At 40.8% G+C, this 27,902-nt stretch overlaps 1 protein-coding gene across 1 annotated transcript in view; it reads left to right on the top strand.

The window, feature by feature from the left end:
- The first annotated feature begins 332 nt into the window (after positions 1-332).
- Positions 333-27,902, top strand: part of RPS6KA3 (ribosomal protein S6 kinase A3) — an 86,251-nt gene continuing 58,681 nt past the window's right edge. The window contains 2 exon segments of the mRNA XM_086615496.1: positions 333-428; positions 16,088-16,144. Coding sequence (XP_086471622.1) covers positions 357-428; positions 16,088-16,144 — 129 coding nt within the window. The 5' untranslated portion in view covers positions 333-356.

Below are 27,902 nucleotides of genomic sequence, written 5' to 3' on the forward strand. Positions count from 1 at the left end.
GCGGGCGGCGACAGTCAAGGCGGCAGCGGGCCCGCCCGGCTGTGGCGCGCGCAGGCGCCGTCGGCCGGGCAGGTACGAGCCGGGCGCCATGTTGTGAGCGGAAGCCGGGCCCGAGCGGCGGGCCGGGGGGAGGGCGGAAGCGCGGCTCCGCCTGGCAGCGGGGAGGGGGCGGGCAGAGGGACGGACGGACGGCGGCAGCGGGCAGCAGTCGCCGCAGGAGCCGCCGCTAGAGCCAGCCGGGGTGTCCCGCGCCCTCCGGAGGGCTCGTTGCCTGCCTCGCCGCCCCCGCCTCGCCGCTGCCGCCGCCGAGGTGCGGGAAAGCGGAGCGCGGAGGCTGTGGGAGCCGGGCGGGGAAGATGCCCCTGGCGCAGCTGGCGGACCCTTGGCAGAAGATGGCTGTGGAGAGCACAGCCGAGAGCAACACCGAGGTACCGGGCGGGCAGGGTGTGTGTGTGTGTGTGGGGGGGGTGTTGTGAGTAAAGTTGTGAGGAGGGGACGGGACCTGGGCTGCCGCCGCCGCCGCCTCTCAGGGGTCGGGCAGAGTTTCCTCTCGCGGGCGCTCGAGACGGGCAGCGCCGCCGCTGCGGGTGGGGGGCCGGGAGGGGGCCGGGGCGCGGCGGGGCGCCGAGCTCCCGGGCCGCCGGGGCGGGCAGTGAGGGGGGAGCGTTGGCGCCTGCCGCCTGGCCGGCCCCTGCGCGCCGCTTCCTCTGCGGGGCACAGACTCGCGGCCGGGACCGGCCGGGACTCCTCTCCCGCGCAGGAGCTCGGGCGTCTTTCACGGGACCGGGCTGCTCCCGGCTCGTTCCCTCCCCTTCCGCCCCTTTCCCCGGGAGGGAGTAACCTGCTTCTGCGGCGGCCGCCGACTCGGGCGCTTTTGTTCGAGCGCGGTGTCTGGTTACTGTCACGGCGAGTTTCCCTTCCCGGGGCGGCCCCGCCGCCTCCGCAAGCGCGGCCCGGGGCGGGGGGGGGGGGGAGCGGGAGGGCCGGGGCCTGCCCTCACCTTGCCCGGTGCCCTCGCCTTGCCGCTGCTCCCCCTGCGGCGGCCGAGGGCCGTCTCCGCCCCGGTGCCGCTGCCCCCTTATCTAAGCAGGATGGGGTTGTCTCTGCAGTTTCGCAAGCGTTTGGGAAACCGCAGGGACGTTTCGCATGGGTGAAGCTTTGTGCTCGGCGGCGTTTATGGGAACATCCCTGAGATGCAGCGCAGTGTGGTTTCCTGCTGTTGGTAGCGGGGAGTTCGTGTTGTGCTCCTGTCCTTGTTAGTCAGGACGCGTGTCAGCTTTCCTGGGCTGAGATAATGAGAGCGGCTGGAAATTAGATTCGCTTGCATCCGAGGCCATAGGGGCTTTCAGTTATTTTCATTTTTTCCTACAGTGTACTACTGTGTTGGTTTGGATCTATGTAAACATTACACCTACACAGTCAGTTGTGCTTGCTCCGTGATTCCCTAGTAGCCCACAATGCATGTGCTAGTTTGCGGCCAGACTCCCGTTTGAAAAGAGAGAGCTTCCTCTGACAGTGCAGCTTCTACTTGAATCTGCTCCAGCTGACACGCAGTCAGGCTGCTTCAAGTGATGCTGATCTTGAATGGTATGGACTCAGGCCAGCTCGCAACAATTAGTCGTAAGGTTAGGACTTATTCCTTAGTAAGCGGAGCAAAGAGAGACCGACACAAAGTTTCTGCAGTATCAGAAGTATTTGTCCTTTTGATGTTTGTCTTCTCTTCCTTCTGTTTAAAGGGACTGTATCGCTGGGGGTCAGAAGAATCTGCAGTTCTGATCTGACAGGCAGATCTGCCTTTTAAATTCCTGCCAATTACTGTAGTTACTTTTAAATTCGTGCCAGTTATTCACAGACTTCTGAAGTAGTGATCTTAGGTGATTTTTTTTTGTTTTTTAAATGGGGAGTAACTACAATAGTAGTGTGATGCTTGGGGGCGGGGGAGAAGGTGGTAGGGGAGATGTTTCTGCAAGAACACTTAGACTAATGATTTAGAGAAAAGACCTTAACTGTTACTTTAGTCTTCAGGGCTCACTGCATGTAGTCTATGTGACTTCAATAATGGCATATATGCTGCAAAGTAGCAAAATAGATTACGTTATTTGAAATGCCTGTATGTACATGATTAATTATACTTTGTTACTTGTTTTAGTATATTTCAAACATGATTTGTTTTTAAACTGCTGTCATAAATTTCTTGAAACAAGTGTATTTTACCTCTTCCTAAAAAAATCATTAAACTCTTACATCGACGTGTCTACAGCAGTTTATCACTAAAAAATTTTTTAGGACCAGAAACAAAACATGAAACATGTAACTGAACTGACAGTTTTGCATCCTGAGGCCCTAGTCTAGGATAAACACTCAGTTCTTGAAAAGGCCAGACTGCACCCGTAAAAGCTCCGATGAACCTCACATGCAAAAAGGTAGACTTAGAAAGGTTGCTTACCTGAAATGAGTTTTTTAGAAAAGATGTTTTAGTGAAAATAGGTAAGTTCAAGTCAAATACATAAACAAATGACCTAAATACATAATTTACGTTTTCAATTTGCATGAGTTGTGTTTGTCTATAGCATAGCAATATCCTAGTTACAGACCGTATCCTGCAAGAGTATCCTTGAGCAAAAATACTTTATATATCTGCCTGAAAACTCATTGTGATTTCAGTCATAGTTTGATGGCAATAATGTCTTTAGCTGTAATAGTGAGGTAAAGAGTTTCCGCTAACATCTCAAGATTTGCTGACACAGTTCTTGTAACACTGTGTTATCTAAATGGAATTACAAATTATTGAGCTTTAAAAACTCAGCTCAGACACTTTCTTTGTCTTAACAACTCTGTGAGTTTTTATATTGGATTATTTTTTTCCTTTGTTTCCCTGTGCAGTCCTGTATTTGATTTTGTAGTGGTACCACCGAGAAGGTGATTTGCTGTGATGTGTGAGCAAGTTTAGTAGGAGGAACAGAATTTCTTTAACCAGTATTACTTTGGGAGATGGTATTGTCAACCATCAACAACTGCTGTAACTCTAGGTGTACATGACAGCACATCTGTAGAACATGGTCCTTCTTAAGAAATATGCAAACGATTTTTTAGATAAAATAGGGATTTATAGCTTTCAGAGATCAGTTGCAGGACTTCTGTTTCTACAGATACAAATAGGTCAGTGATCCACCTTGCGTCTCTGACAGCTTTTTCAATGTGTGAAGTTGTTACTATATAGCCAAATTATTTTTAAAGTAGTGTATAGTGTGGTTTTGTTTTGTTCTTAAAGTTTCATGTTTTAAATCACAACACCTTTAAAGCCTGTGGAATGAAGCTGTCTTTTATTGACTCAGGGTCTACTCAAGATTTATAACAAGCATAGGTTTGTTTTTCGTGGTGAGAATGTGCTTGTTAGTTCAAGTCATCTGCTTTCAAGCAAATTAGGTATTGATGATTTGAGTTTGTATTTGAATGCCTGAATAACTAGCCTGATCCTTTGTTCTGTACACCCAACTATGCATATTAATGTCAACTGGAGGAGAATGAATGCAGTTCTGGCAGCCAAATTTGGGGCACTGGTATGTTGAAAAAGCTGGCCATCATAAGGAGATGCCATTGGCTAGACATTCTGGGAAGCACTTGTGCCATCTATCTTTAGGAGTTTTAATTTATGTGCTCTAAGTTGGCTGTAAGGAAAGTTCGGTTTTTTTCTGCTGCTCTTGACAGGGGATTTATTATTAGATGTCTTTTTAGGTGTCTAAATAGATGGTATGAGTCTCCTTTCACAGAATTCCTTGTTTTATCTTCTGCATCCAGAATTATTTGAACCTTGCATGGGACAAGGGGTACTAGCATTTAACGGTTGTGCTGATGCTTTAAAGAAACTGGTATAATGTAATTTTTGCTTTGTAATTCCATTCTGATGTCAGTGTGACATTTTCTATGTCAATGTATGCTTCTGGCATGGAATCTGAAATTTATCAGATGGCTTGCCACCTGAAGCCATGAGGCTGTGCTTGTCTCTTTACATTTTGTACTAGTCTGTGTAATCAGTGTTGTGCTTATGTTCCCCAGGAACAAATGCTATTTTTACAATCATTTCTTGTATAGCCAACACAGGTCAAGAATTCAAAGCCAAAGTGGAATCATCTAAATGGGCTGGTCCATGTGGGTTTCGAAGATCATCCATCGTCCCTCCATGATAGGCAGAGTTCTCTGCAGTGCTCTGTTATCGCTACTTGTACATATTTGCTGTCAGTACAGTGCATTCTGGAGTCTGGGTTTTTCTCAGATTTGTGGAGTGACGTTTTCTTAATGCTGGGTTAAAAATCGCAATTGGCAATTTAATTTTCGTCTAAATAAGTAGTATACTCTGTAGTCCACAAACTGCTGTGATAGAGAGACAGATAACAGATGTTATATATATCTGTAAATACTGTCTTGAGAAACATGTCATCTGCATGAAAGATGTTTAGGTGTGGGGTGGGTTTTTTTCTTCAGCTTTTTCAGATCCTTAATGGTACAGTTTTACCTGTACTGTTTTCTAGTTAACACATTCCTTCTACTTGACGTGGTACTGATGTCCTGCTGTCAGCTGGATGGGATAGGAGGGGGCAGGTGCTTTACTCTGCTGAATTCAGTATCTTCATGCAGTATTGTGCATGCTCTGCAGCTCTTGATTTCCTCATAGAAAGTGTTGAGTTTGGCTTCTTGAATTGTTTTGTTAGGATTTTTTTTTTGACATTGGCAGGTCTTAGCTTGTGATTATTTTGTTCATTATAGTGCATGTAATATTTCTCGCTAGAGCTGAAACATCCAACACAAAGTAGATGTAAGCAAACTGACATGTTTAAGGGCATGTCCATTGTCTTTGAATTATTGTGATATGTCGCACTAACTGTAGTTGTTTGTTATTTGAGATGCTTGACTTAGATTCACAATGATACATAGACTAAGGTGGGCATTTAATTATTTCTGCATGTCAAAAATATTGGCTTTATGAGTCGATTGATCTTGGCAGTTGGCAGATCTATCAACTTTAAGAGCTCATTCAAGATACTAGTTTGGGGGTTGTGGGCTTTGGTTTGGTTTTGGTGGGTTTTTTTTAATGTAATTTAAAACAGTATTCCAATAATGAAAATTTTAAGCAGTTTTTCAGACAATGATAAAACATGGCGATTGTTTTTTCAATCTTGGTGACTTCCAAGAGGGGAATAACTTAATCAGTAAAACTGGAGAAGTTAGAATGTCTTCAGGGAACTTTTTTGTTTAGATGGACTAAAGTGGTTGATTACTGCAAGTATTGTGCTTTATGTTTGCATACATATTACTGTGCTACTTATTCTCTCCTTATTCTCTGCAATGAGATTAAATGTCTCACCCCTTGGAAATAGAGGGGGGAGATGCTGTGTAACAGATGGGGAAAATGAAACTCAACAGCTTAGTGACTCCATCTAGCATAATTCACGGGGTCTGTTCCAGAGCTTGAGATGAACTTTGATTTCCAGGGACCTACTCCAGTGGCTCAACCACAAAGTTGCTGCTAGCTCCTTCTTATCAGTAACAGTTACCATATGTTCCCTTTGATGCAAGGAGCCCCCTGTGGTATGCTTAATGCTCCAGTTTAACTCTTTTTGGAGGAAATGTGCTGCTTTTTTTTGTTTGTTTTTAATAATTTATTTATTGAATGAAGCAATTCAGTTGTGTAAAAAGTAGTATGTCTTGTACATTGTTATTGTCTAGGTCTTTTCTGACACAATTTCTAAAGTTCCATTAATTAATTCAATTAATTTACATTTAATATTGATCATGAATTTATTGGAATAGTTCATGTTTAAGTGTGTACAGAAGATGTGCAGGAATGGTATTTTGTTGTGATTTTAAATGTCCAGCAAAATGTAGATTTGAAAAATAAAATCTTCTTTATCGTGCAGGCTCAAAAGGTGATGGTTTCAGGGTGTAAACAGACCATGATGAATAATATTTGTATTATAACTTACATAACATGATTGCCAAAATTAGCTGCTGTTAGACTTCCATGTTAAACAATTTTTAACATTTGTTAGGGGGTCTTTCTGTTCCTGTCTTCCAGCACTTGACATTTGTTGTATATTCACCTTCTAAATCCTGAATTTTAGGAACTACATAGCTTAGTCTCTCTTCTTAGTACAATTTATTGAAATAGCTAAATGACAAAATGAACATAAATGAAGGACAGGCAGGGCAGGTGAGGAGGAGGTGTTGTTCTCTATGTCAGTGACCAGCTGGAGTGCATGGAGCTGCAACTGAGGATGGATGAGGAGCCAACTGAGAGCTTATCGGTCAGGATTAAAGGGAGGGCAGGGACAGGGGGCATGGTGAGGATCTGCTACAGGCCACCTGACCAGGAAGACCGACTGGATGAGGCTTTCTGTAGACAGATAAGAGCAGCCTCGCATTCATGAGTCCTGGTCCTCATGGGGGACTTCAACCACCTCGGTATCTGTTGGAAGGACAACACAGCAGGGCATAGGCAATCCAGGAGGTTCCTGGAATGCATGGATAATAACTTCCTTCTCCAAGTGATAGAGGAACCAATGAGGAGAGGTGCTTTGCTGGACCTTGTTCTTACCAGCAAGGAGGGGCTGGTGGGGAATGTGATGCTCAAGGACAGCTTTGGCTGCAGTGACCATGAAATGGTAGAATTCAAGATTCTTAGGGAAGCAAGGAGGTTGCACAGCAAGCTCACTACTCTGGATTTCAGGAGAGTAGACTTTGGCCTCTTCAGAGATCTCCTTGGAAGAGTACAATGGGATAAAGCCCTGGAGGGAAGAGTGGCCCAAGAAAGCTGGATAATATTCAAGGATCACCTCCTCCAAGCTCAGGAGCGATGCATCCCAACAAAGAGGAAGTCAGGCAGGAACACCAGGAAGCCTACATGGATGAACAAGGAGCTCCTGGACCAACTCAAACACAAAAAGGAGGCCTATAGAGGATGGAAGCAAGGACAGGTAGCGTGGGAAGAATACAAAGGAATTGTCGGAGCAACCAGGGATCAGGTTAGGAAAGCTGAAGCCCTGATAGAATTAAATCTTGCCAGGGACATCAAGGGCAACAAGAAAAACTTCTATAGATATGTCAGTCATAAAAAGAGAACTAGGGAAAATGTGGGCCCTCTCCGGAAGGAAACGGGTGACCTGGCTACCCGGGATATGGAGAAGGCTGAGGTTCTCAATGACTTCTTTGCCTCAGTCTTCACTGGCATGAATTCCAGCTGCACAGCCCAAGTCACGGAAGGCAAAGGCAGGGACTGGGAGAATGAAGAACCACCCACTGTAGGAGATCAAGTCTGAGACCATCTGAGGAATCTGAAGGTGCACAAGCCTATGGGACCTGATGAGGTGCATCCATGGGTCCTGAGGGAGCTGCAGATGAAGTTGCTAAGCCTCTATCCATCATATTTGAGAAGTCATGGCAGTCTGGTGAAGTTCCCACCAACTGGAAAAGGGGAAACATAGCCCTCATCTTTAAAAAGGGAAAAAAAGAAGACGCAGAGAACTACAGGCCAGTCAGTCTCACCTCTATGCCCAGCAAGATCATGAAGCAGATCCTCCTGGTGACTATGCTAAGGCACATGGAAAGTAAAGGGGTGATTGGTGACAGCCAACATGGCTTCACTAAGGGCAAAAAATGCCTGACAAATTTGGTGGCCAACCCCCTTCTACGATGGGGTTACAGCATTGGTGGATAAGGGAAGAGCAACTGACATCGTCTACCTGGACTTGTCGAAAGCATTTGACACTGTCCCGCATGACATCCTTGTCTCTAAACTGAAGAGACACGGATTTGATGGATGGACCACTCGGTGGATAAGGAATTGGCTGGATGGTCGCACTCAGAGAGTTGTTGTCAACGGCTCGATGTCCAAGTGGAGGCCAGTGACGAGTGGTCAGTACTGGGGCTGGTGCTGTTTAACATCTTTGTTGGTGACATGGACAGTGGGATCGAGTGCACCCTCAGTAAGTTTGCAGATGATACCAAGCTGTGTGGTGTTGTGGACATGCTGGAGGGAAGGGATGCCATCCAGAGGGACCTTGACAGGCTGGAGAGGTGAGCCTGTGAGAACCTAATGAAGTTCAACAAGGCCAAGTGCCAGGTCCTGCACGTGGGTCGGGACAATCCCAAGCACAAGTACAGGCTGGGCGGAGAATGGATTGAGAGCAGCCCTGAGGAAAAGGACTTGGGAGTGCTGGTGGATGAGAAGCTCAACATGAGCAGGCAATGTGCGCTGGCAGCCCAGAAAGCAAATCGTATCCTGGGCTGTATCAAAAGAAGTGTGGCCAGCAGGTCGAGGGAGGGGATTCTGCCCCTCTGCTCTGCTCTTGTGAGACCCCACCTGGAATACTGTGTTCAGCTCTGGAGTCCCCAACAAAAGAAGGACATGGAGCTGCTGGAGCAAGTCCAGAGGAGGGCTACGAAAATGATCCAAGGGCTGGAGCACCTCTGCTATGAAGACAGGCTGAGAGAGTTGGGGCTGTTCAGCCTGGAGAAGAGAAGGCTCCGGGGTGACCTTATTGCAGCCTCCCAGTACTTAAAGGGGGCCTGCAGAATGCTGGAGAGGGACTTTTTACAAGGGTGTGTAGTGATAGGACAAGGGGCAATGGATTTAAACTGAAAGAGGGCAGATTTAGATTAGATATAAGAAAAAAAAATTTCACTCTGAGAGTGGTGAGGCACTGGAAGAGGTTGCCCAGAGAAGTTGTGGATGCCCCATCCCTGGAAGTGTTCGAGGCCAGGTTGGATGAGGCTTTGAACAATCTGGTGTAAGTGGAGGGTTTCCCTGCCTGTGGCAGGGGGTTTGGAACTAGATGATCTTTGAGGTCCCTTCCAACCCTAACCATTCTATGAATAATCCTTTAGTTGACTTCAATACATGAATTGCAGCCTTTGTCATTTATCATGCAAAGAGATTCGAAGAAACTCAGGGCTGCTTTGTAAGGAATTGCAGCATCCAGCCTTGCTGTGCCTGTTAGCTGTCCCTGACTCATGAGGTAAGGACCTGGCATGTACTCCGATGTGTGTGCCCCTGTCCCCTTTGGAAGGAGCTCAGGCACCGGGCATTTCGGTGGGCCTGGGACTGCAGGAGGCAGTGAAGGTGAAGCACACCTGCCTTTTCATGCAAATATAGGCCTGGTAATAAGATTCGTATACTCTCAGGTGCTAGAGTCACTCTTAGGACAAAATGTGTGACCAGAGAAGGAATTTATTTTATTTTCATGTGTGCAGCAATGGTTGGATATATTGAAGTAAGTGATTTCTACATGTATGTTTCTTCTTCCACTTTGGAGCAGATGGACAGAGAATAGATGGTGCGATTTTTGGTTTTGTGTTTTGTTTGTTTTTTTTTTTCTTTTACTAAGGCTGCTGAATTGATATGTTAAGTGTAATAATTTACCACCCATACAGGTAGGGAACTAAATGAAAATTTCACTTGTCTTTTTTTTTCTTTTTCTGAACAAATGAACATAGACAATTTGGAGCTTGCTTTAGCTACAGGAAGTGGTTGACCTGGACAAGGATTTTATGATACTATGTGTCCAGCATCTTGGATAATGCCACAGCATTTGCCTGACTTCAAGCTGAGTTAATTCAGAGAATTAAACTCACTGAGATCTGCAAACTATTTTTTAGCTTCCTTTTCTGACCTAACTTGACATGGGACTGGACAAATGCCAGTGCCAAGGAAGGCATCTCAGGGGAGGAAAGGGGACTGCTTTTCTGTGTTGTTAAGCTATACTCTTGAGTCATATAAGATAAGAAGGTAGTAGTGTGAAGCAGACAGGGTTTACGAAATCTCATAGTTAAAAGTCACCCAAGTATCCTAACTTAAGGAAGTTTGGCTTTGTACCTCAATGATTTGCATGTTGATTGTCTGCAGAGAGGCAAGTTTCAATGTCCTGCTGTTTCTTTTAATACTCAGCAAAGGAAGAAGTCAGTCACCTTAGTCAATAAAATTTAGAATAAATTATGTGGAATTAAGGGAACTTGAGGTAACAAAGTTTTATATAAAGAAATACTTGCAGTAATTTTATGTTTGATAAAAGTAAAGACTTGTATCTTCAGGTTTTTGTTTGATTTTTCAAAAAATTTAAGGAGTTTTTAATAGTTGCGTGTACTATTTTTAACATAGTATATGCAAAATGTATTGAATATACACTATGAGAGAACAGCTAAAGAAGTCTAAGATGATAGCTCACTTCTGCTACTTACATATAATATGCTTTAATCAGGTCAGGATTTAGGTAAGTGCTTTGGATCTGTGTGGCTTCACAGCTCAGGGTTAGAACACAAGTCATTAATTCAGATCCTATTAAAGCCTTATATTTCAGTTAAGCACTGGAATAGATTGTGAAAACTCCGTTACTGAAGATTTAAGTAGGAGTTAGACATAAACATCTTGTTAGTGATGTTGTAGGAGTAGCTGATCATGCCGTGGTGCACTGAGGTAGATTGGATGACCTCTCAAGGTCCTCTAGGTCTATTTTCAACTATTCTTCTGTGGACCTACAAATTTTTTCTCAGGGTAGCTCATTGCTGCGTAGAATAGCAAGTTTAAGCGTGTACAATTCGAAAGGCTCTTGCTGAATGTAGTTCCACGCGGCACCTTGTGTTCCTAACAGCAAATTTGTTCTGAATGTTTTGGTAGGTATGCTGTGTTCTGTGCGTCTTTGAAACAAGCCAGAAGTGTTGTTGCAGCTTTACTCGATTCAGGGATCACATGGTTGATAAGCTTTATCTGTTGAGAGTCCCTTGAAAACACCAGAGTGTAAGTGCTCAAATCTATCTGTGGTCAGTGTTTTAATAATTAAATAAAAAATAATACTGAAAGTTCTTGCATGTTTCAAAATATTTATTTTTGGTATCCTAAGCTTTGTTTCAGAAGATTTAAAGTGGGGGAAAAAACAGTTTTTATTAAATCCAATGAATTGTGTTTTGAAGTTGTTGGGTAAGCCTATAAGTTTTGGTAGATGAAGACTAGGAATAACCTGGGAGAAACTTCAGACTTATCCGGGTAATTTATTTAAATTATAATTACAAAGCATTGTTAAATCATTGCCTTTGTTACTCATTGGCATATTAAAACTTCAAGGTAATGATTTTTAAATGTTGTGATTCAGTCGTCTTATCTTGTCTGCTTATTTGTGTACTCAAAACATCATCCTGCACTGATACACAGTTCTTAATTCTTGATTTGTCCAATTGTGAAGTCTAAGAATATAACGCTTATTTATTATGTCTTAACTGGGGAGTATGGTTCTGCTAAAAGGCACCAATTAAACTTAAGAGTCAATAGTTATCTAATGTACTGAACTCTGTTAATAGTATAAAGACTAGTTACTAATTTATATGCTCAAGCCCAACATTAATAATTAGGGAATGTTGAGGCTAATGGCAGAGGAATTACACCAAAAGCTATAGCTGGTATCAATTTCATAAAGGGTTTTAAAATAACTGACAAACATAGTCGGGTAAAAAAGCTCAAAAATTGACAGAAAGGCTACTTAAACTTCTCAAAATAGTCTAGCAATAGTCTAAATGTAAAGCAGAGATGTTTTGAGGGTTGAAGATAATATTTGGTAGTGTCTAATATTGAAGAGGCTTTGGGGACAAACTTACGTCCTTCAGAAAAAAAATTATTAAACTGTAGGAAAGAGCATAAAGTTCAGCAAGGCAAGTCCAAATTAACAGAACTTTGTTTGCAGAAAGAATATGAGAATGGAGATACTAAACTATATCTAAAAACGTGCTAACTGTAATATTATTGATGAAACTAATGGAAAAATAGGAAAAAATGAGTACTATGGGAAACATAATGATTTGTCCATTTAATATTTCAATTAATATGGTTTAGATAACTATAAAAAAAACTGTGTGAAGGGAACAATGAGTGCCTGACATTATTATTAAAACCATATATTCTGCACCAAATTGGAAAGTTTAAATTGCTGTTATGGATGCAAGGTGGTGTATTTTACGTAAGAGATTACTCGTGTGGGTCCAGTGCTAATCAGAAGGACTGCAGGATCGTCAGGATAGATTGCAGTAGCATTAGATTTATTGTGCGGATGCCCAAGATAGTACAATTTTGCCAGACTTCTGAGATGAATTGGTTCTCTTGCAGTAAATGTTGGAACCATAATTGTTTAAAAAAAAAAAAAAAAGGCAGCAAGCTGCCTTTAAACTGTGTATTTGCCAGGAAAATCAAGTACTTGATTATATCCTAACAGTTCAGTGGGTTTAAGCCTGTAATTTTTGAGTGCTAGAAATATTAATGGTTGATTTCTTGTTTTGTAGTTGATTGACTTTTGTGTCAGAGGCTCTATCAGTTCATATGGGGGACATTCATATACCAGCTGCCTAATGCAGGTTCCTAGTTAGGGAACCTGTAGAATCTCTTCTGTTTTCCTGTCTGCGTGCCTTCAGGAAAACTGCTGGAACCCAGCTGTGTTTAAGTATTCATTTCTACCACTTTAGTGCAAAGCGGCAACAAGTTTAAAAGCTTTTGGGAGTGAAACAATGTGAAATGGGAGTGAAATGTTTTTGTAGCTAACTTAACATGACTGGAAATGGAAACTGGAAACATCCGCTGGAAAACGGAATAGGAAATGGAATTTGAGTGGATTGGAAGAGCATTTTGTAGGTTACCTTGATAAGGGATGTGCACCCTCTTTTCATGGCGTAAATTGATTGCTGATGCTTTTAGGTGTAAGTAGACAATTTCTGTGGACCTTTTTTGTTATTTTTCTTACAATTGTCTTGTGCTGTCATCTGAAATATATCCTACTTTCGGAGCCAGAGTACTAGAAATAACCAGATTTTTGGTCCATTCTGCTTGCATAGTGTCCCACTACAGGAGGAGAGCAGTTGAAGAATAATCAAAGTCTAGTGTCTCTATCTTCTGAATTAGACCAATCTGTACATGTGAAAGATAGAGTCAGCTTTCTCTTATTCTGCATTCATCAAACTATTCCATCTAGTCCCAATCTGTTATGTCATTGAGACGTGCCCTTGGTTCTAGTTAAATACTAGAGCGAGTCTGTGCCCAGCAAAATGGAACCTATTTCATTCGCTCGCCTCTTAAGCACGCTGCTGACCTCCTCGCTCCACAGTGCTTTATTGCCTTTTCCGATAGGAACCTTTGGGCCTTAGGTTTTAACTCGCAAGGCAGGCAGTGCGCTTTGTAGACTTTCTGAATACACAGCTGCTTTCCATTTCATAGTATCTTATACCAGCAAACCATAAATCAAATATACATATTCTTCTTTACCTTACATGGCTCAGACTGTTCTGAGAAAAACTGGTTCTACCATCCAGTGATTCCTTTAGCATAATCATTGCTTGGGTAGACCTATTTAAAAAGATCTTGCTAATCCAGTGATCTGGCTCAGATATGACCGCATGGTGCCCATGCTGATTTCTTAAGTTTGTTCCTAGTTCCAGTAGTGTGTTTGGAATGCATTTGTTGAATTCAACTGAAAAGTAACTGAAAGCAATGGAAGATTAAACAGGAAAAGCAGATGGTACAAAACAGTTCATTTGTGTTGAAAAAGTTTGCTGTGCTTTTTCTGGTAGACTTACAAAATGCTGAAAAAGTCAATGAGGTTAAAGATTAGAGCCTTTTGAAAAACAGAGGTTGATCTCTCCTTTTTATCTTGAGAGGCTTGTCTCAAGTTTCTGATGGTGTGTTCCACTTTCAATTATGTTTCAGTTGCCTTAAAATAGTAAGCATGAAATCTTATGTAGTGTGTAGTAAAATCTTACTTAATTTGCAGTTAATGTACATTGTTATTCAGTGCAATAATTGTTGTAGCAGGAATCACTATTTCTGAAAATCTGCATGTGGAGTCAGTTTAGAGCACGTGGCTTTGATACACAAATTGCCCTATTTTAGGCCCCAGAGTTTAGCCATCATTAGTTGTTAGGACATTATAGACTCCTCCTTTCCAGCTAAAGTCAATTGTCTTATTTGTTCTACTGGTTTTTGTTTCATTTTTTCCTATTGATGAGATACTTTGGATGCTATCTTGTAGCATGAACAGAATGTAGAGATGTCTAGCTAAAACACAAATATTAATTTAATTCAAATAGATGCCATAGTTTTGAGAAAAGGGAAAGTATGTGACTTGTGGCCTTGATGGTAATGATACACATATACACAATATGCTTCCTTGTAAACAGGCTTTATTAAAAACACTTGTTTCTGTTATTTAGCTAAACTGGTAGTTTTATGGTCTTCTATTTGATAATTTCAACTTTTTATGTATCTTAAAGAAGGATAGTACAATATTCATATTCACTGCTTGTAAGCTATAAGTAAAAGATGCTACAGTAGGGGAATTTAGACTTTTTAGAGCATCATCTTACCATATTACCCTTAGCTGTACAACTAGAAGGTGTAATGCTGACTGCCCTTAACTGAGACAGCTTATAAAGATTGTATTCACCTCTGCATTAACCTAAAGCATGTGAAACTGATTTCTCACTAGTTCTCCCTCATGGAAAGATGACTTCTAGAGTAGACTAGAGTTGTACTAGAAGTCTTTGGTATCTTGCTGAAGCTGGTTAAGATGAGAAAATGACAGTGTTAACCATGTGCCAGAACTCTGCACTGGAGAGACAATCAGAAGCTGAACCTTCTTCCCCTGTCCATCCCTTAAAAAAAAAAAAAAAAACAAACCCAAAAACAAACCAAAAAACCTCAAACGTGTCATATAATTCTCAGACTTTAGCTTTATCCAACTGCATCTTCTAGCAAAAAAATGCTCAGCTCTGGTAGAGAGCTGGTAATCATCGGAGATTGAACATTCAATGTATTTGCAATATTTGAAAATTAGAATTCATAAGTTGTTAAGATTTAATCTGTCACTTCATATAAAAGATTCTCCTCTAGTTATGTGCAAGCTGGAAGACTATATTAATCAGAAGTTGTTACCAAAAAATGTTAGGAAGGTTCCACACTAGAAGTCTGCTGAAAAACTTGAACAGTGGGAAGGAAGGTGTAGAACGGAGCTAAAAATCTCTGAATCTCTGAGCAGCTTTTATTATTTTTCCAACATCTAGAAAATATGTTTCCGTACACGCGTGTAACTTTAAATTAAGTTTTGAAAAAAATAGGTTAATTAGGCCTTGTGTTCTCTAGGGAAACAATGCACAAATGAAATTATTCTGCCTCCAGTGGTAATGGAAACTAACCATTTTTAATAGTTTTTGTTTCTCAAATCACATTGAATGGCTGTTAAACTTTAGGAGCAAACTAAGAACTAATTCCCCAGGTGATATCCTGTACTATAACTTAGGAAATACATACTTTTCCTTACAACTTGCTAATATTCATGCTTGTTGTGTAAGCAAGGTCATTGTTAATCTTTCTGCGAAAAATGTTTTTTAGAGATTCTCCAAGGATAGCATCACTGACAAGAAAAAGCATTTGTTGACCAACAAAGTATTTAATGTTTTGGGTTTTTTTAAATCTGTATAGCTAAACTTCAAATTCAAAAGCCTGTTCCTGTGTGGCTTTTTAGAATGACCCTTAGAAAAGTATAGAAAGTAGTAAATGCTGGCTAATAAAATTAGCATTGCATTCGTAGTTTTCATAAGGCTGTATTGTAGTTAAAAATGTTTTTGAAGTAGTCATTGTAGAGTAAGGACTGATTGTTGCTACCTAAGGTCTTGCTCTTAAAAAGAACCTGTTTATCTATTTTTTTGTTGTGGCTTTTTGCTGTTCAGTCTTCATCAGGTTTAACTCTTCCGCAGAAGTTGTAGTAGTGGAAATCATGTCTAGCTGTGTAGTGGTAAGGCTTCAAATGCCAGATTGTTTTATGTAGTTCTTATTGTGATTTCATCCGGTTGATAATACATGAGGATCAAAATGAACATGGCATTGTGTGCCAGCAATATGCAGTCTTCTGTGTTTGCTTTCAATGGTTTATTTTTTTTTTAATAGAATATGGAGAAGAGAACACTTGATCCTGTAGAGTAGCATGCCATAAAAGCACATCTGCAATATATTTATTTCTGTGCTTGCATTCAGCATTTCTAGTAACTTGCTGCGTCTGTTTTTTTACAGAATGGACAGCAAATTGTGGATGAACCTATGGCAGAAGATGATATCAACCCACAAACTGTGAGTAAAAGATGATTGTAATGAAGATAGTACAATGTTGTAGCACACTGACATCACTTAATTTACAGGCAGTTTGCCACCAATGTTTTGCTGTTTAGGCTTACTTGACATGAAATGCATCTAGGATCCTGATATTTTTGAGAAAGATTTCCTCACTAACTCGCTCTCCTACTGTTCGTTTTGAGGAACTTTTATGCTTTCTCTAGTATTTTTGTATGATGTAGAGTTTCCCTAGTATTTTTAATATGAGGTAGGCTTTCCTGTGGAAATCACAAAGATGAATATGATAGAAATTATAATTGGGCTGGGAAGTGAGAAGGTTTGATAGTAAAATGTGGCTAGTTAGAGCATTCCTGAACAGGAATGGAGATTGAGCTCCTATTTTCTTATCTTAGCAAACCTTAAAAACATGTAATTCTTCTTTACTGTCCACTTTTCCTAGTGCCAGCAAGCAAAGCACTTCTATTGGCTTCTGTTAGTCTCATCGGTGCATAGGTGAAAATATTTTACATCTATGAGTTCCAGAATATGCTTCATTAATAGGTTGTGTCACAGCAAAGGATTCTCTGAGGGTTAAATTCCACATTGATTCCGTTGTAGACACCTGCACTTCCTGTATGAAATACGAGACTTTCAGAGCAGCAGTGTACACTGTAGCTTTTCCCCTTCTAGTTTGATATGCAACATGTAACAGCAGCTCTCACCTTTGTTTTTCCATAACTGTCATAAGATTTCTCGTCAGTATCTATCTATGCCCTTTTGTTGTTAGCTTTAGTCATTTCATATTTTCCTTATTGACCTGTGTAAAACCAGATTATTTGCATAATAAATCTTCATTAACCTAGGAGATTCTTTCTGTTCCCTTTCTCTGTAAAACCAAGAAACCAAGATAAAAAGTTCTAGCTCTTCTTCCTGGACTTCCAGTTGAAAAGTTTAGAAGTGTCACATTGGAGTGCATTCAAGAATAGCAAAGCTAGTCCATGGAGGCCCAGAGGTTTCCTAAATTGCTAATCTGGCTAAATTGGAGTGGCAGAGAACTTCTATTCATTCATCCAGAGCTGACAAAGCTAAGGGCTCCAGAAGGGTTTGCTTGGAGATACTCCAAGATGATAGCTGTAGGTATCAATTTAGATGGTGACTTAAGACCCCTTCCCTGGCTCGGTTAAGTTGCTAAATGCTGAAACATACGTAGTGAAATTTTCATAATGATGGAATAGCCAAAGACACAGACTGAACTATTGACGTAGATATTGATTGTTTGCTGTAAACTGGATCTGGACAGTATTAGAGAGCTCTGAACTAATGCATTGTGAAGCGTGCATAGGTGTAGAGTGGTCACTCTGAGCTTGAACTAGCAAGTGAATACAAAAAAACAGGTATCTATCCCTTTTTTCTTCCTTCCCAATAACTTTTTTTTTTTGTTTCAGCTATCTGTAAATTCTAAAAGCCCATACCTGATATTCCTTTCTGCTTTCAGCTTTTAATAGTCTTTCAGAAGAAGATCAAGGGTGAGGAAGGACTGTGAAACTGTAGTTTCCATTGCTCTTGTAACTGAGAGGCATTAATCAAAGGAATTCTTAACCCAAGCTTCTTGAAAATAGAGTTTACTGCTAAAGGGAAGATCACAGTCAGGAAGGTTCATTGATAATTTAAGTTCTTTACCTTCATGTCTCTGGTGGTTTAACACCAGCTGGCAACTAAGCACCACCCAGGTGCTTGCTCACCTCCCCCCTGGTGAGATGGAGGAGAGAATCAGAAGGGTAAAAGTGAGAAAACTCGTGGGTTGAGATAAAGACAGTTTAATGGGTAAAGCAAAAGCTGCGCACACAAGCAAAGCAAAACAAGGAATTCATTCACTGCTTCCCATCAGCAGGCAGGTGTTCAGCCATCTCCAGGAAAGCAGAGCTCCATCACACATAACGGTTACTTGGGAAGACAAACGCCATTGCTCTGAATGTCTTCCCTCTCCTTCTTCCCCCAGCTTTGTATGCTGAGCATGACATCATATAGTATGAAATATCCCTTTGGCCAGTTGGGGTCAGCTGTCCCAACTGTGCCCCCTCCCAAGTTCTTGTGCACCCCCAGCCTACTCGCTGGTGGAGTGGTGTGAGAAACAGAAAAGGCCTTCACTCTGTGTAAGCACTGCTCAGCAGTAACAAAAACATCCTTGTATTATCAGCACTGTTTTCAGCACAAATCCAAAACATAGACCCATACTAGCTACTGTGAGGAAAATTAACTCTGTCCCACCAAAGCCAGCACAGTGTCAAACTGACAGTTTACAAAATTTCATAATGTGAAGATACCAGTGAATTCAGATTTCTTATTGTGATGCTTGTGACCTTTTCTAGACATGAAGGCAACTTTAGTGTTTACCTGTAGTTTTGTGTTAGAGACTACTAGCTGACTGTTAAGCCTGGCTGTTGTGGTTTAGGCTGATCTGGCAGCTAAACTCCTCACAGCCGCTCTCTCACCTTCCCCCACCCCCTGGGGATGACGAAGAGGATTAAAAGAGAAAAAGAAAAGAGACCCGTGGGTTGAGATAAGAACAATTTACTACTACTGCTACCAATATATATATCTATATGTACAGATATGTACCAGGATAAATATATACAAATGAGTGATGTACAGTGCAATTGCTCACCACCCCTTGGCTGAGGCCCGTCTTGTCCCGAACTAACAATCCTGAAACAGATAAATCCCGATACTGCAATCCCGGATGAGTGAGAGGCCCAAGTGACACAGAGAGAGCACTCTGAGAGTCTGAAAAGTGAGTCCCGGAAGAGCAAAGGCTATTCTTTCCGGCTGTCCCTCACTTTATACTAGGCATGACGCTGCATCATATGGAATACTAATTGGCCAGTTTGGCCATCAATCCTAAGTCTAAGTACAAATCATAAGGAGAGTTGTGGACTCCCTGTCCCAGCCATGCTCCCCCCTATCCTGTTGTGCTCCTGCACACTGGCAAGAACACGGCAGCTGAAAAGTCCTTGAGACCTCAGTGCCAACTACAAACACCAGTGCGCTGTCAGCGTTCTCAGAGCAAGTCTCAGACTAAAACCAAACCACGGAGCTCTTCTGGCTGCTAAAAAGAAGAGCTAACTGTCCCAGCTGAAACCAAGACACTGACAATATAAGGCCTTACCAATAAAACACAATTTTTGGAACGCTACATTTGGTTTCAGTCCAGGGTTCATATGATGGTATTGCATGTTGTGCAAACTTCAGTTTGTGATTAGATGGTCAAAGCTGCTTCCATCTATGCAGTATGGATATAATTGCAATGCCATAGCAGTTTCTCTGCTGAAGCTGTGGACAGAGCCGGTTTAGATAATGTGTGCAGTTGCCGTTTCCATGCTTGTTTTCAAACATACCTGTAATAGATGTAGCTTTTAAGCCAATATGAGCCAATAGGAGATAAAAAGCCCGCACTGTATAATCACTTTTGATTCCTCCTCATGCCATGCAAGGCTCTACTGTCTTTAACACGGTGAAGAAACAAAGCAAGTGATGACAGATTACTCTAAAGTAGTGCAGTGTTAAGAGTAGGAAAGGAACAGTATTTGTGTGATTAGAAAACAACACCAGAAAGAGATCATTTGTTGTAATATTCTGCACAACATAGACTACAGTGCTTAATTGAGTTCTTGTTTGAACAAGAACATTTGTTTTTGGGAAAGTGTTCAGTTTTGGTTTGGTTTGTTAATTTATTCTGACTAGTGCCATCGCTTGATGATAATTTTTTTAAGTCTGTAACTTCACCTTCTTCCTATGAGCTTTTTTGTTTTGTGTTTATCTGCTAAAATTATATTTTTCATCTATTGTATTGGGTTTACATGACAAGGCTTTGGTAGCAGAGGGGGTAGCCTCTGTGAGAAGAGGTCAGGGGCTGCCTCACCGTGTAGGACATAGACAGTTCTTCTGGCTCCAAAATGGACCCACCACTGGCCAAAGCAGAGCCCATCAACCAGGAGATGCGGTCAGAAAGTGGCTACATGGGTGTCTGGCAGCCAGCCAAGGTTAACCCACCACAACTATCAAATTTCTCTTTCGGGATTTGATAACTGCTGGATTACTTACAAGTGGTTTCCTGTACTTTTCTTCAGACATTTCCAAACTGCTACTTTTTTTGGGGGGAAGAACCTATTTTAACACAATATCATAGGATCATTTAGGTTGGAAAAGACCCTTGAGATCATTGAGTCCAACTGTAAACCTAACACTTCTAAGTCCACCACTAAACCATGTCTTTAAGTACCACATCTGCATGTCTTTTATAAATACCTCCAGGGATGGTGACTCCACCACTTCCCTGAGCAGCCTGTTTCAGTGCTTGACAACCCTTTCGGTGAAGAAACTTTTCCTAACATCTAGTCTAAACCTCCCCGAGGCAACTTGAAGCCATTTCTTCTTGTCCTATTACTTGTTACTTGGAGAAGAGACTGATGCCCACCTCACTACAACCTCCTTTCAGATGGTGTAGAGAGTGATAAGGTTTCTCCTCAGCCTCCTCTTCTCCAGACTAAACAACTCCAGTTCCCTCAGCTGCTCCTCATAAGACTTGTGCTCCAGACCCTTCACCAGCTTCGTTGCCCTTCTTTGGACACACTCCAGAACCTCAATGTCTTTCTTGCAGTGAGGGGCCCAAAACCGAACACACCATTAGAGATGCAGCTTCACCAGTGCCAAGTACAGGGGGATGATCGCTTCGCTTATCCTGCTGACTACACTATTTCTGATACAAGCCAGGATGCTACTGTCCTTCTTGGCCACCTGGGCACTCTGCTACTCTGCTGGCTCATATTCAGCCAGTTATTGACGAACACTCCCAGGTCCTTTTCTGCTGGGCAGCTTTCCAGCCACTCTTCCCCACACCTGTAGTGTTGCATGGGGTTGTTGTGACCCAAGTGCAGGACCTGACACTCACACAGTTGGCCTCGGCCCATTGATCTAGCCTGTCCAGGTCCCTCTGTAGAGCCTTTCTACCCTCAAGCAGATCAACACTCCTGCCCAAATTGGTGTCATCTGCAAACTTACTGAGGGTGCGCTTGATCCCCTCGTCCAGATCATTGACAAAACGTTAAACAGAACTGGCCCCAATACTGAGCCCTGGGGGAACTCCACTTGTGACCAGCCACCAACTGAATTTAACTCCATTCACCACAACTCTTTGGGCCCGGCCATCCAGCCAGGTTTTTACCCAGCGAAGAGTACGCCAGTCCAAGCCGTGAGTAGCCAGTTTCTCCAGGAGAATGCTGTGAGAAGTAGTATCAAAGGTGCTACTAAAGTCCAGGCAAACAACATCCGCAGCCTTTCTGTCATCCACTAAGTGGGTCACCTTGTCATAGAAGATCAGGTTAGTCAAGCAGGACCTGCCTTTCATAAACAAACCCATGCTGACTAGGCCTCGTATGACCACTGAAAAATTGAGACATTTCTCCAATATTCTTTCTGTCATGCTTGAGTCACTTCATTAAGATTGGTTTATCTTTTTAATGCCTCAGAGCAGTATTTTAGAAATTTATTTTGCATTCATTTCTAGATTGTGGTGAGTAAAAGGTTGCCAATAGTGATATAAAATAGTCTGGATTTTTTACACAAAAAATTATTACAGCTACTCAGCGAGTTATAGCTAGAAGTTAGACTGTGCTGTCTGTCAACTACTAAAATACTACTTCACCTGGGATGTGATATTCTTTCAGTGTTTTACGTCTGTTTTGGTGCAAGATAAAGACTAATTTTAAATTACCACTGAAATTTGTTTAAGTTCCTCGGTTTAACTTTACACTGAAATGGACTTAGAGCACTTAAATGATCACTGACAATTTATGAAATTTCTCAGCTGTAACTGAGTACAGTAGAGTAAACAGGCCTAGTGTGTACGAGTACATCAGGTAAGAGACAAAATATTTTGGTAGGTGTGCAAGATATGCAAGATCAGGATAGAGAGTGAGTTGCCATAGTTCTGTGGAGATAGAAGGTGAATCCCTTTGCTGTGTTAAGTGTTTGGATAGTGTACTGATAATGCGAAACAGATAAGAAATTTAAAATAAACATTAAAACCTAACACAGTTTTGTCTACGTAGGAAGTCTCTCTAGTATTCTGTGTATCAAAAGATAAATTTCATTTTGTTACATCTCTGTTCCTTTGGTCAAAAGTAAAGTTAATTGACAGGAGAGTCGGAGTTGCATAGCTTTGATTCAAATTTGGTAGTTTGTTTAAAGAAAAGCAGGAGCTATGACAGTACGTACCTGTTTCTGAGGAGTCCAATATGCTGTATGGTTCAAAGTCTTGCTTCTCTTAAGAGGAATCATTCAGTATTCTAGTTTTATTATAGTGAATATACTGGTTATATCTGGGTTTATAGCTTGCTGTCAACATTTTTTTTATCTGATGTAGCTCATAAATGATCTGGGTCCATCAGGAAATAAATGTAAGAACAAGTGAACAACTGGCTGAGGCTTGACCTAATGTGAAAGCTTAAGTGAACATTACTGACAGACAGGAAGCTATTCAAAGCCTTTTGTTTGCTACCTTTCTCACTCTTGTGCTGTCTGTCCTTGCTTTCTGTATCTGTGTCCGTAGAGATTGAGTAAATTAACTGAGCAGATTAATTGTTTGAGCTCTTACGGTCATGATGTATGCTTTTCTACCAGCTAAAGCTAACCAGAAACTACAGCTAGTACAGCAAGTAGCTTCCTGTTTTGTATATATGTGAAGAGCATATTGCGTGTGCTGTGTTCTTTGTTCCATTCAATTTAGCTGTTAAAACACTTACTACTACTGATTATTACCATTGCACTCTACTAGTTTAAGAATAATTATTAAACATACAAAAATACTAGGTTCCAGCATTTGTGAAAAGCTGTTTTCAGTAATATTTTGTAAGTTGCAGAAAAACTCACATATATTTCATCTTGGTAACCTGCAAGGACTGAAGATTACTTTTTTTTAAGTATAGGTAGGAGTGGACCCTATTCATACTGAAACAACTGGGATGAAAAAGTAAACCCTCTCTCCAGTGGAGGTGGTTGGGTAATATTATTGCACTTCTGGTATGCTTTGGTAAAACTTAAAACAAAACACTACTTTTAAATAAGCAGAATTAAAGCATACATAGAATTAAATAGAGCTAAAGCATAAAGCAGTATAGTAAAATATGCTGATCTGCATGATGAAAAACTAAATCTGAGTAGCTGTCATCCTCTTACTAAAAATACATAAATAAGGTAACTAAGACTGTAGTTGGTAGGTAGTCAAAAGGTAGTGTAAGAAATGCTCACACATAAAAGTCAGTAGTTAAAAATGTCTTTTTCATTTAGTTTTCTCTAATAGTATTTAAATAAAACAACTGTTTGCAGTCAGGAGAGATGAAAATTATGACCTTTTTCTTGCCAATCAATGTTTTAATAGAAGAGTTTATAAGGAAAGCATCATCTTAGAAAGGCTTTAAGATAGATTAGAAAAATAATTTGAAGTATGTAGGCAGTATAGTCTCTTCATCAAAGTATTGAATTTGATCGGTCAACATCGAGATTCTATAGTCTGCATGCGTGTATACTGTAAAGTTTACCATGAATCTATAAAACACTGGAACACTGGTCAATGGAGGTGGGCGGGCGCGGGAGTGGGAGTGATGGGGAGATGTCAAGGTAAGGACAGGGAGATCGCTCACCAATTGCAGTTATGGGCAAAACAGCCTCCCATCACTCAGCCAACATTACTAAAACCAGAGTAATGTGGGATAATCTCATTTGTTGTGTCACTGTCCATCAAAATACTGAAAGATAAGAATGTTAAAATTATTTAATTTAGGAAAAAAAAAAGCGTAATTAAACTGAAAATGTTTAGATTTTAAAACATTTGAGAGAGGCTTTAACTGATTTTTAGTTTCACCTCAATTTTTAATATTATAATAACATTATACTAGTGAGAACTCTTAGTTTCAAAAACTTTGCACTTTGGCAGGTTGAAGCACTGTTTCAGGATTGTTCCAAACTTCTGGTGGATATTGCTGTTCAGGTGCTCAGTAACAGTTTCCAATGACAAGAAAAATCATGTGTGTTAACATGACTGTGACCGTATTCCTGATGATTGTTTTTATATGTTTGCTTTCCTTTTGCTGGCATAACCGTTACCTTTCGGTTTTCTCTGTGTGTATTTTTTGTCAGTATTTTGATATAAATTCTTGGCTCTATGGTAGAGGTGGTAAGACATAGTTAGAATTTCTTAAATATTACATAAATATTTGGATTCACAAGTATTCATAGACTACTGAGTTTGGGTTTTCTCACTTTTTACAGACTGATATTTAATTTTGGCTGAAACAGCTCCTCGGATAGCTTACCAGTAGTAAATGGCTAGTTAATATTTTGGTGGTTTTACTGGGAGGTGAGGAATACAGTCAAGTTACTCTTTCACATTGCTTACACGTTCTTGCATGTGTGATTACTGTCCGTTCATGTGGAAATCAAACTGAGGAAGCTTTCCTTACAGCCATAGCAATGCGATTTTTTGAAACTGTAATACTACATAATTCAATATAACACCGTGTTCGTTGTTATGAAGTAAGTTGTAGTTTCTGTTAAAGCCAGACTACAACCTGGCCATATAATGAAACAGTGTGCACCGTGTAATGCAGTGGAAGAAGCAGTCTGGGTTATGAATACTAAACTCAGACTTTAAGGTGGTCCATAATTCTTACATTCCTTCTAATGTATTTTACTAAGTATGTTTAAATGTATGTACACATGTATTTAATTCTATTTTACAATTAAATAACTTGACTCTTGGACAAATAAGTTTCCCAAGCAACCTGTTTACATCTGTAAAACTTGAATCCAGTTACTCCTTGTCCATACCCAGCTTTTCCTTTGTAAAAGGCAGAATACTGTTTTTTCCTTCTAATGTAATGAAATTGGAAGTTCATTATCTTCCAGTGCAGTGCTGTGCTGCAGCTTGGATGAATTTGGTAGAATCTTAGTGAAGTACATGAATCTTACCTTTGTAAGAATGAGCATAGTGCTCCTTCGTGTGAGAAGCTACAGCATCCTTGTAGACAGTGCAAAGGATGAGATGTTAGCTGTTAGATATAAAACCCATATAAAGAAGGCAAATCCTGGAATATTTTTTCTCCGAAGATGTCATCAGGTTTTGAGGCAAGATTACAGCAAAACTCTTTCATTGATGTCTTCTAATGGATTTTCTAAGTGGCTTATTTTGCAATTAATGTCTTAGGTGCGGCATACTTTCCGGATTTTGGTCAGAAATTTGAAGAATATGAGAGTGTAAGCAACATTAGAAGTCAAGCTGCTTACTTGTTACATGAGGAGAAAACAGATGGTAGCCCTGAAAAGCCTGTAAACTAGCAGATGGAAACTGCCACACCCCCTGATTAATAGAATATTGCTGCTATGGCTATACAAACATATTTATCATGAAGAGAAGTATGTTACTCAGCTTCTGAAAACTCCAAAAACTAGCTCTCTGTTCCTCAACTGTTGACCTTCATCAAATGAGGGCTTTTCATAGCTTACATACACTCCATCTTTGTTTTTTTCCAGATAATTGAAGGTGATTCATACTATAGAGCCTTGCTTGTCTAGCAGCATAAAGACTTGATTTGCATTATTACACTTCTCAGACTGATGGTATAGGAAGATTGTCTGTCTACCTAATGGACTACACCTAGATGAAATGCTTCAGCTTTTCCTGGTTATGTGTAAAAGTGAGCATCCCACTGTGGCATGCACATTTTATTCAGTAAAACTTAAGGATTCCCACATGTTGTGCGCTGCTTTGAGAGTTCCTCAGGCATCTTTCACATCTCCTGCTCTCTGTGGAGACTGTGAGCCCCATTCTCTTGAACGTCTGGACAGCAAGTCTGATCACATTTTCTCTTCATTTTTGTGAATTCAGAGCATCCAATTTAAAAGAAGAGGAGGGGTAAATGAGAGATGAATTCACTTTATATTTCTGTACGGGAGGACAAAATGCATTGTGCCAGTGGAGTTCTGCAATTGACAGACTTTCACTGATGGGCATAGCAAATTCCTTTTGTTTTGGAGACAGTTATGTTTCATGATAAACATATATCATACAAATCCTTATCAGAGCCTTCAAGGTAAGGGGAGCAATTTGCTGGAGTAATTTGTCCTTGTTATCACAGACTTCCCTGTTGGGGACTGCTGCCCTCTAACCTGTCTCGTTCTCATACGAAGGAGTGTTTAAAAGGGCAAGCTCTCTTCTCAGAGATTCTCAAAATGAATTATGTAGTATATATCTTAATGTTTCTGGTTGGCCAGTAGTGCTCTTTGGGAACCATGCAGGCTTTATTCTCCCAGAACACAAGAAATTTCTTCCACCTGCTGCAGACTCATGCCAGTTATAGGAGAACTATTGTTGTGAAGTAACCCCGCTGACCCCTGAACACTGTGCTTTGTACTTCACTGGGAGGTCACATAAAAGGTTTGGAAGAGCAGTAGTCAGTAATTGCACGAATGCTGCAGTTGAAATGCCTTATTCCTGTCACCCTTAGCAGATACAGCTTATCTGCAGCAGAATACACCCATACCCTTACAAGAAAAAGAGAAGAAAATGGTTATTTACCGACAGTATCTTTTCAGCTTTAAAGAACCTCCTCGATAGTGTAGGTCTTACCACTTACTCTCCATCTCTGCTTTTAGCTCTCCTTACTACCATAGAGTTTAATTTAGTGATTTGGAAATTCCTGATCACTCTCCTCTTAGCGCATTCATACATGTTCTTGACAAGGTAAGGCAGAGAGCTTGAATGGTCTCCCGTTTATTCATTGAAAATTTTTTTACGTCTTCAAAGTGTAAACAACTATATTGCTGTTAAACTGCAATTCTTGAGATATTTCAGTTTGAGGAGGAAGTAGCTGGAAGCTTAAAACAATTGAAGAGAGAAAAGCTTCAAGTAATTTTTGTACCATTTGTGAAATACTTGAAATCCTTGTGTTCAAGAAGCTTTGTTTATCCCGAAACAAATATCGAATCATTTTTCATGCTGTATTACTGCTGTTGTAGTAGAGGCTGTTTCTTCCAAAAAGGCTGTAACATGCTGAAGTGTAAGAAGTACATGGTAATTGAGGGCTCAAGGTGTAGTAGTTGTTACTGAATGCCTGTGTAATCTATCATAACAATTTTATATATTCAGTATATAAAATTTGAAAGATTCATCCTTGTAGATGTGATGTAAATAAAGACCTAGAGAACAAGAGAACACAAAATAGTTGCATTGTTCTTTGTGGGGTCTTGAGAAAGCCGTGAACGAGGGGTCTTTATTTCATCTCTGCGTTCAGACAAGAGGGTCTTCGCTCATACTAGGGAGGCATATAATCCAGGTTTTAAAGGCAAAGTTAGAAACTGATGCTGTAGACAGCCAGGATGTGATATAGTGATAGAAGCAATATGTTCTGTCACTTAAAGTAAGTAAATTACTGGCTTTGTCTTCTAAAGAGAAATTAAAATGTTAAAAAATTGCAGATATTTGTTAGAACTCGCTCAAGGGAGGTGGTTTGGAGGGTTTGTTTGTTTTAATATCTTGTGCAGGATGAAGTATAGTATTTTGCTGTGTGTTTCCTTTGGTACAGAGTCACTAAATGGAATCACCTGGATCTGTTTATAGCTGAATACTTGTATATGCCTTTGACTAAATGTAGTTACTTGCCTTTATTGCTTGAAGAAAAGCAGTCTTGCTCCATATTCTAATGGAGCATTCACTGTGTTATTC

The sequence above is a fragment of the Tauraco erythrolophus genome, chromosome 1, assembly GCF_009769465.1.
Source record: "Tauraco erythrolophus isolate bTauEry1 chromosome 1, bTauEry1.pri, whole genome shotgun sequence".
Lineage (NCBI taxonomy): Eukaryota > Metazoa > Chordata > Aves > Musophagiformes > Musophagidae > Tauraco > Tauraco erythrolophus.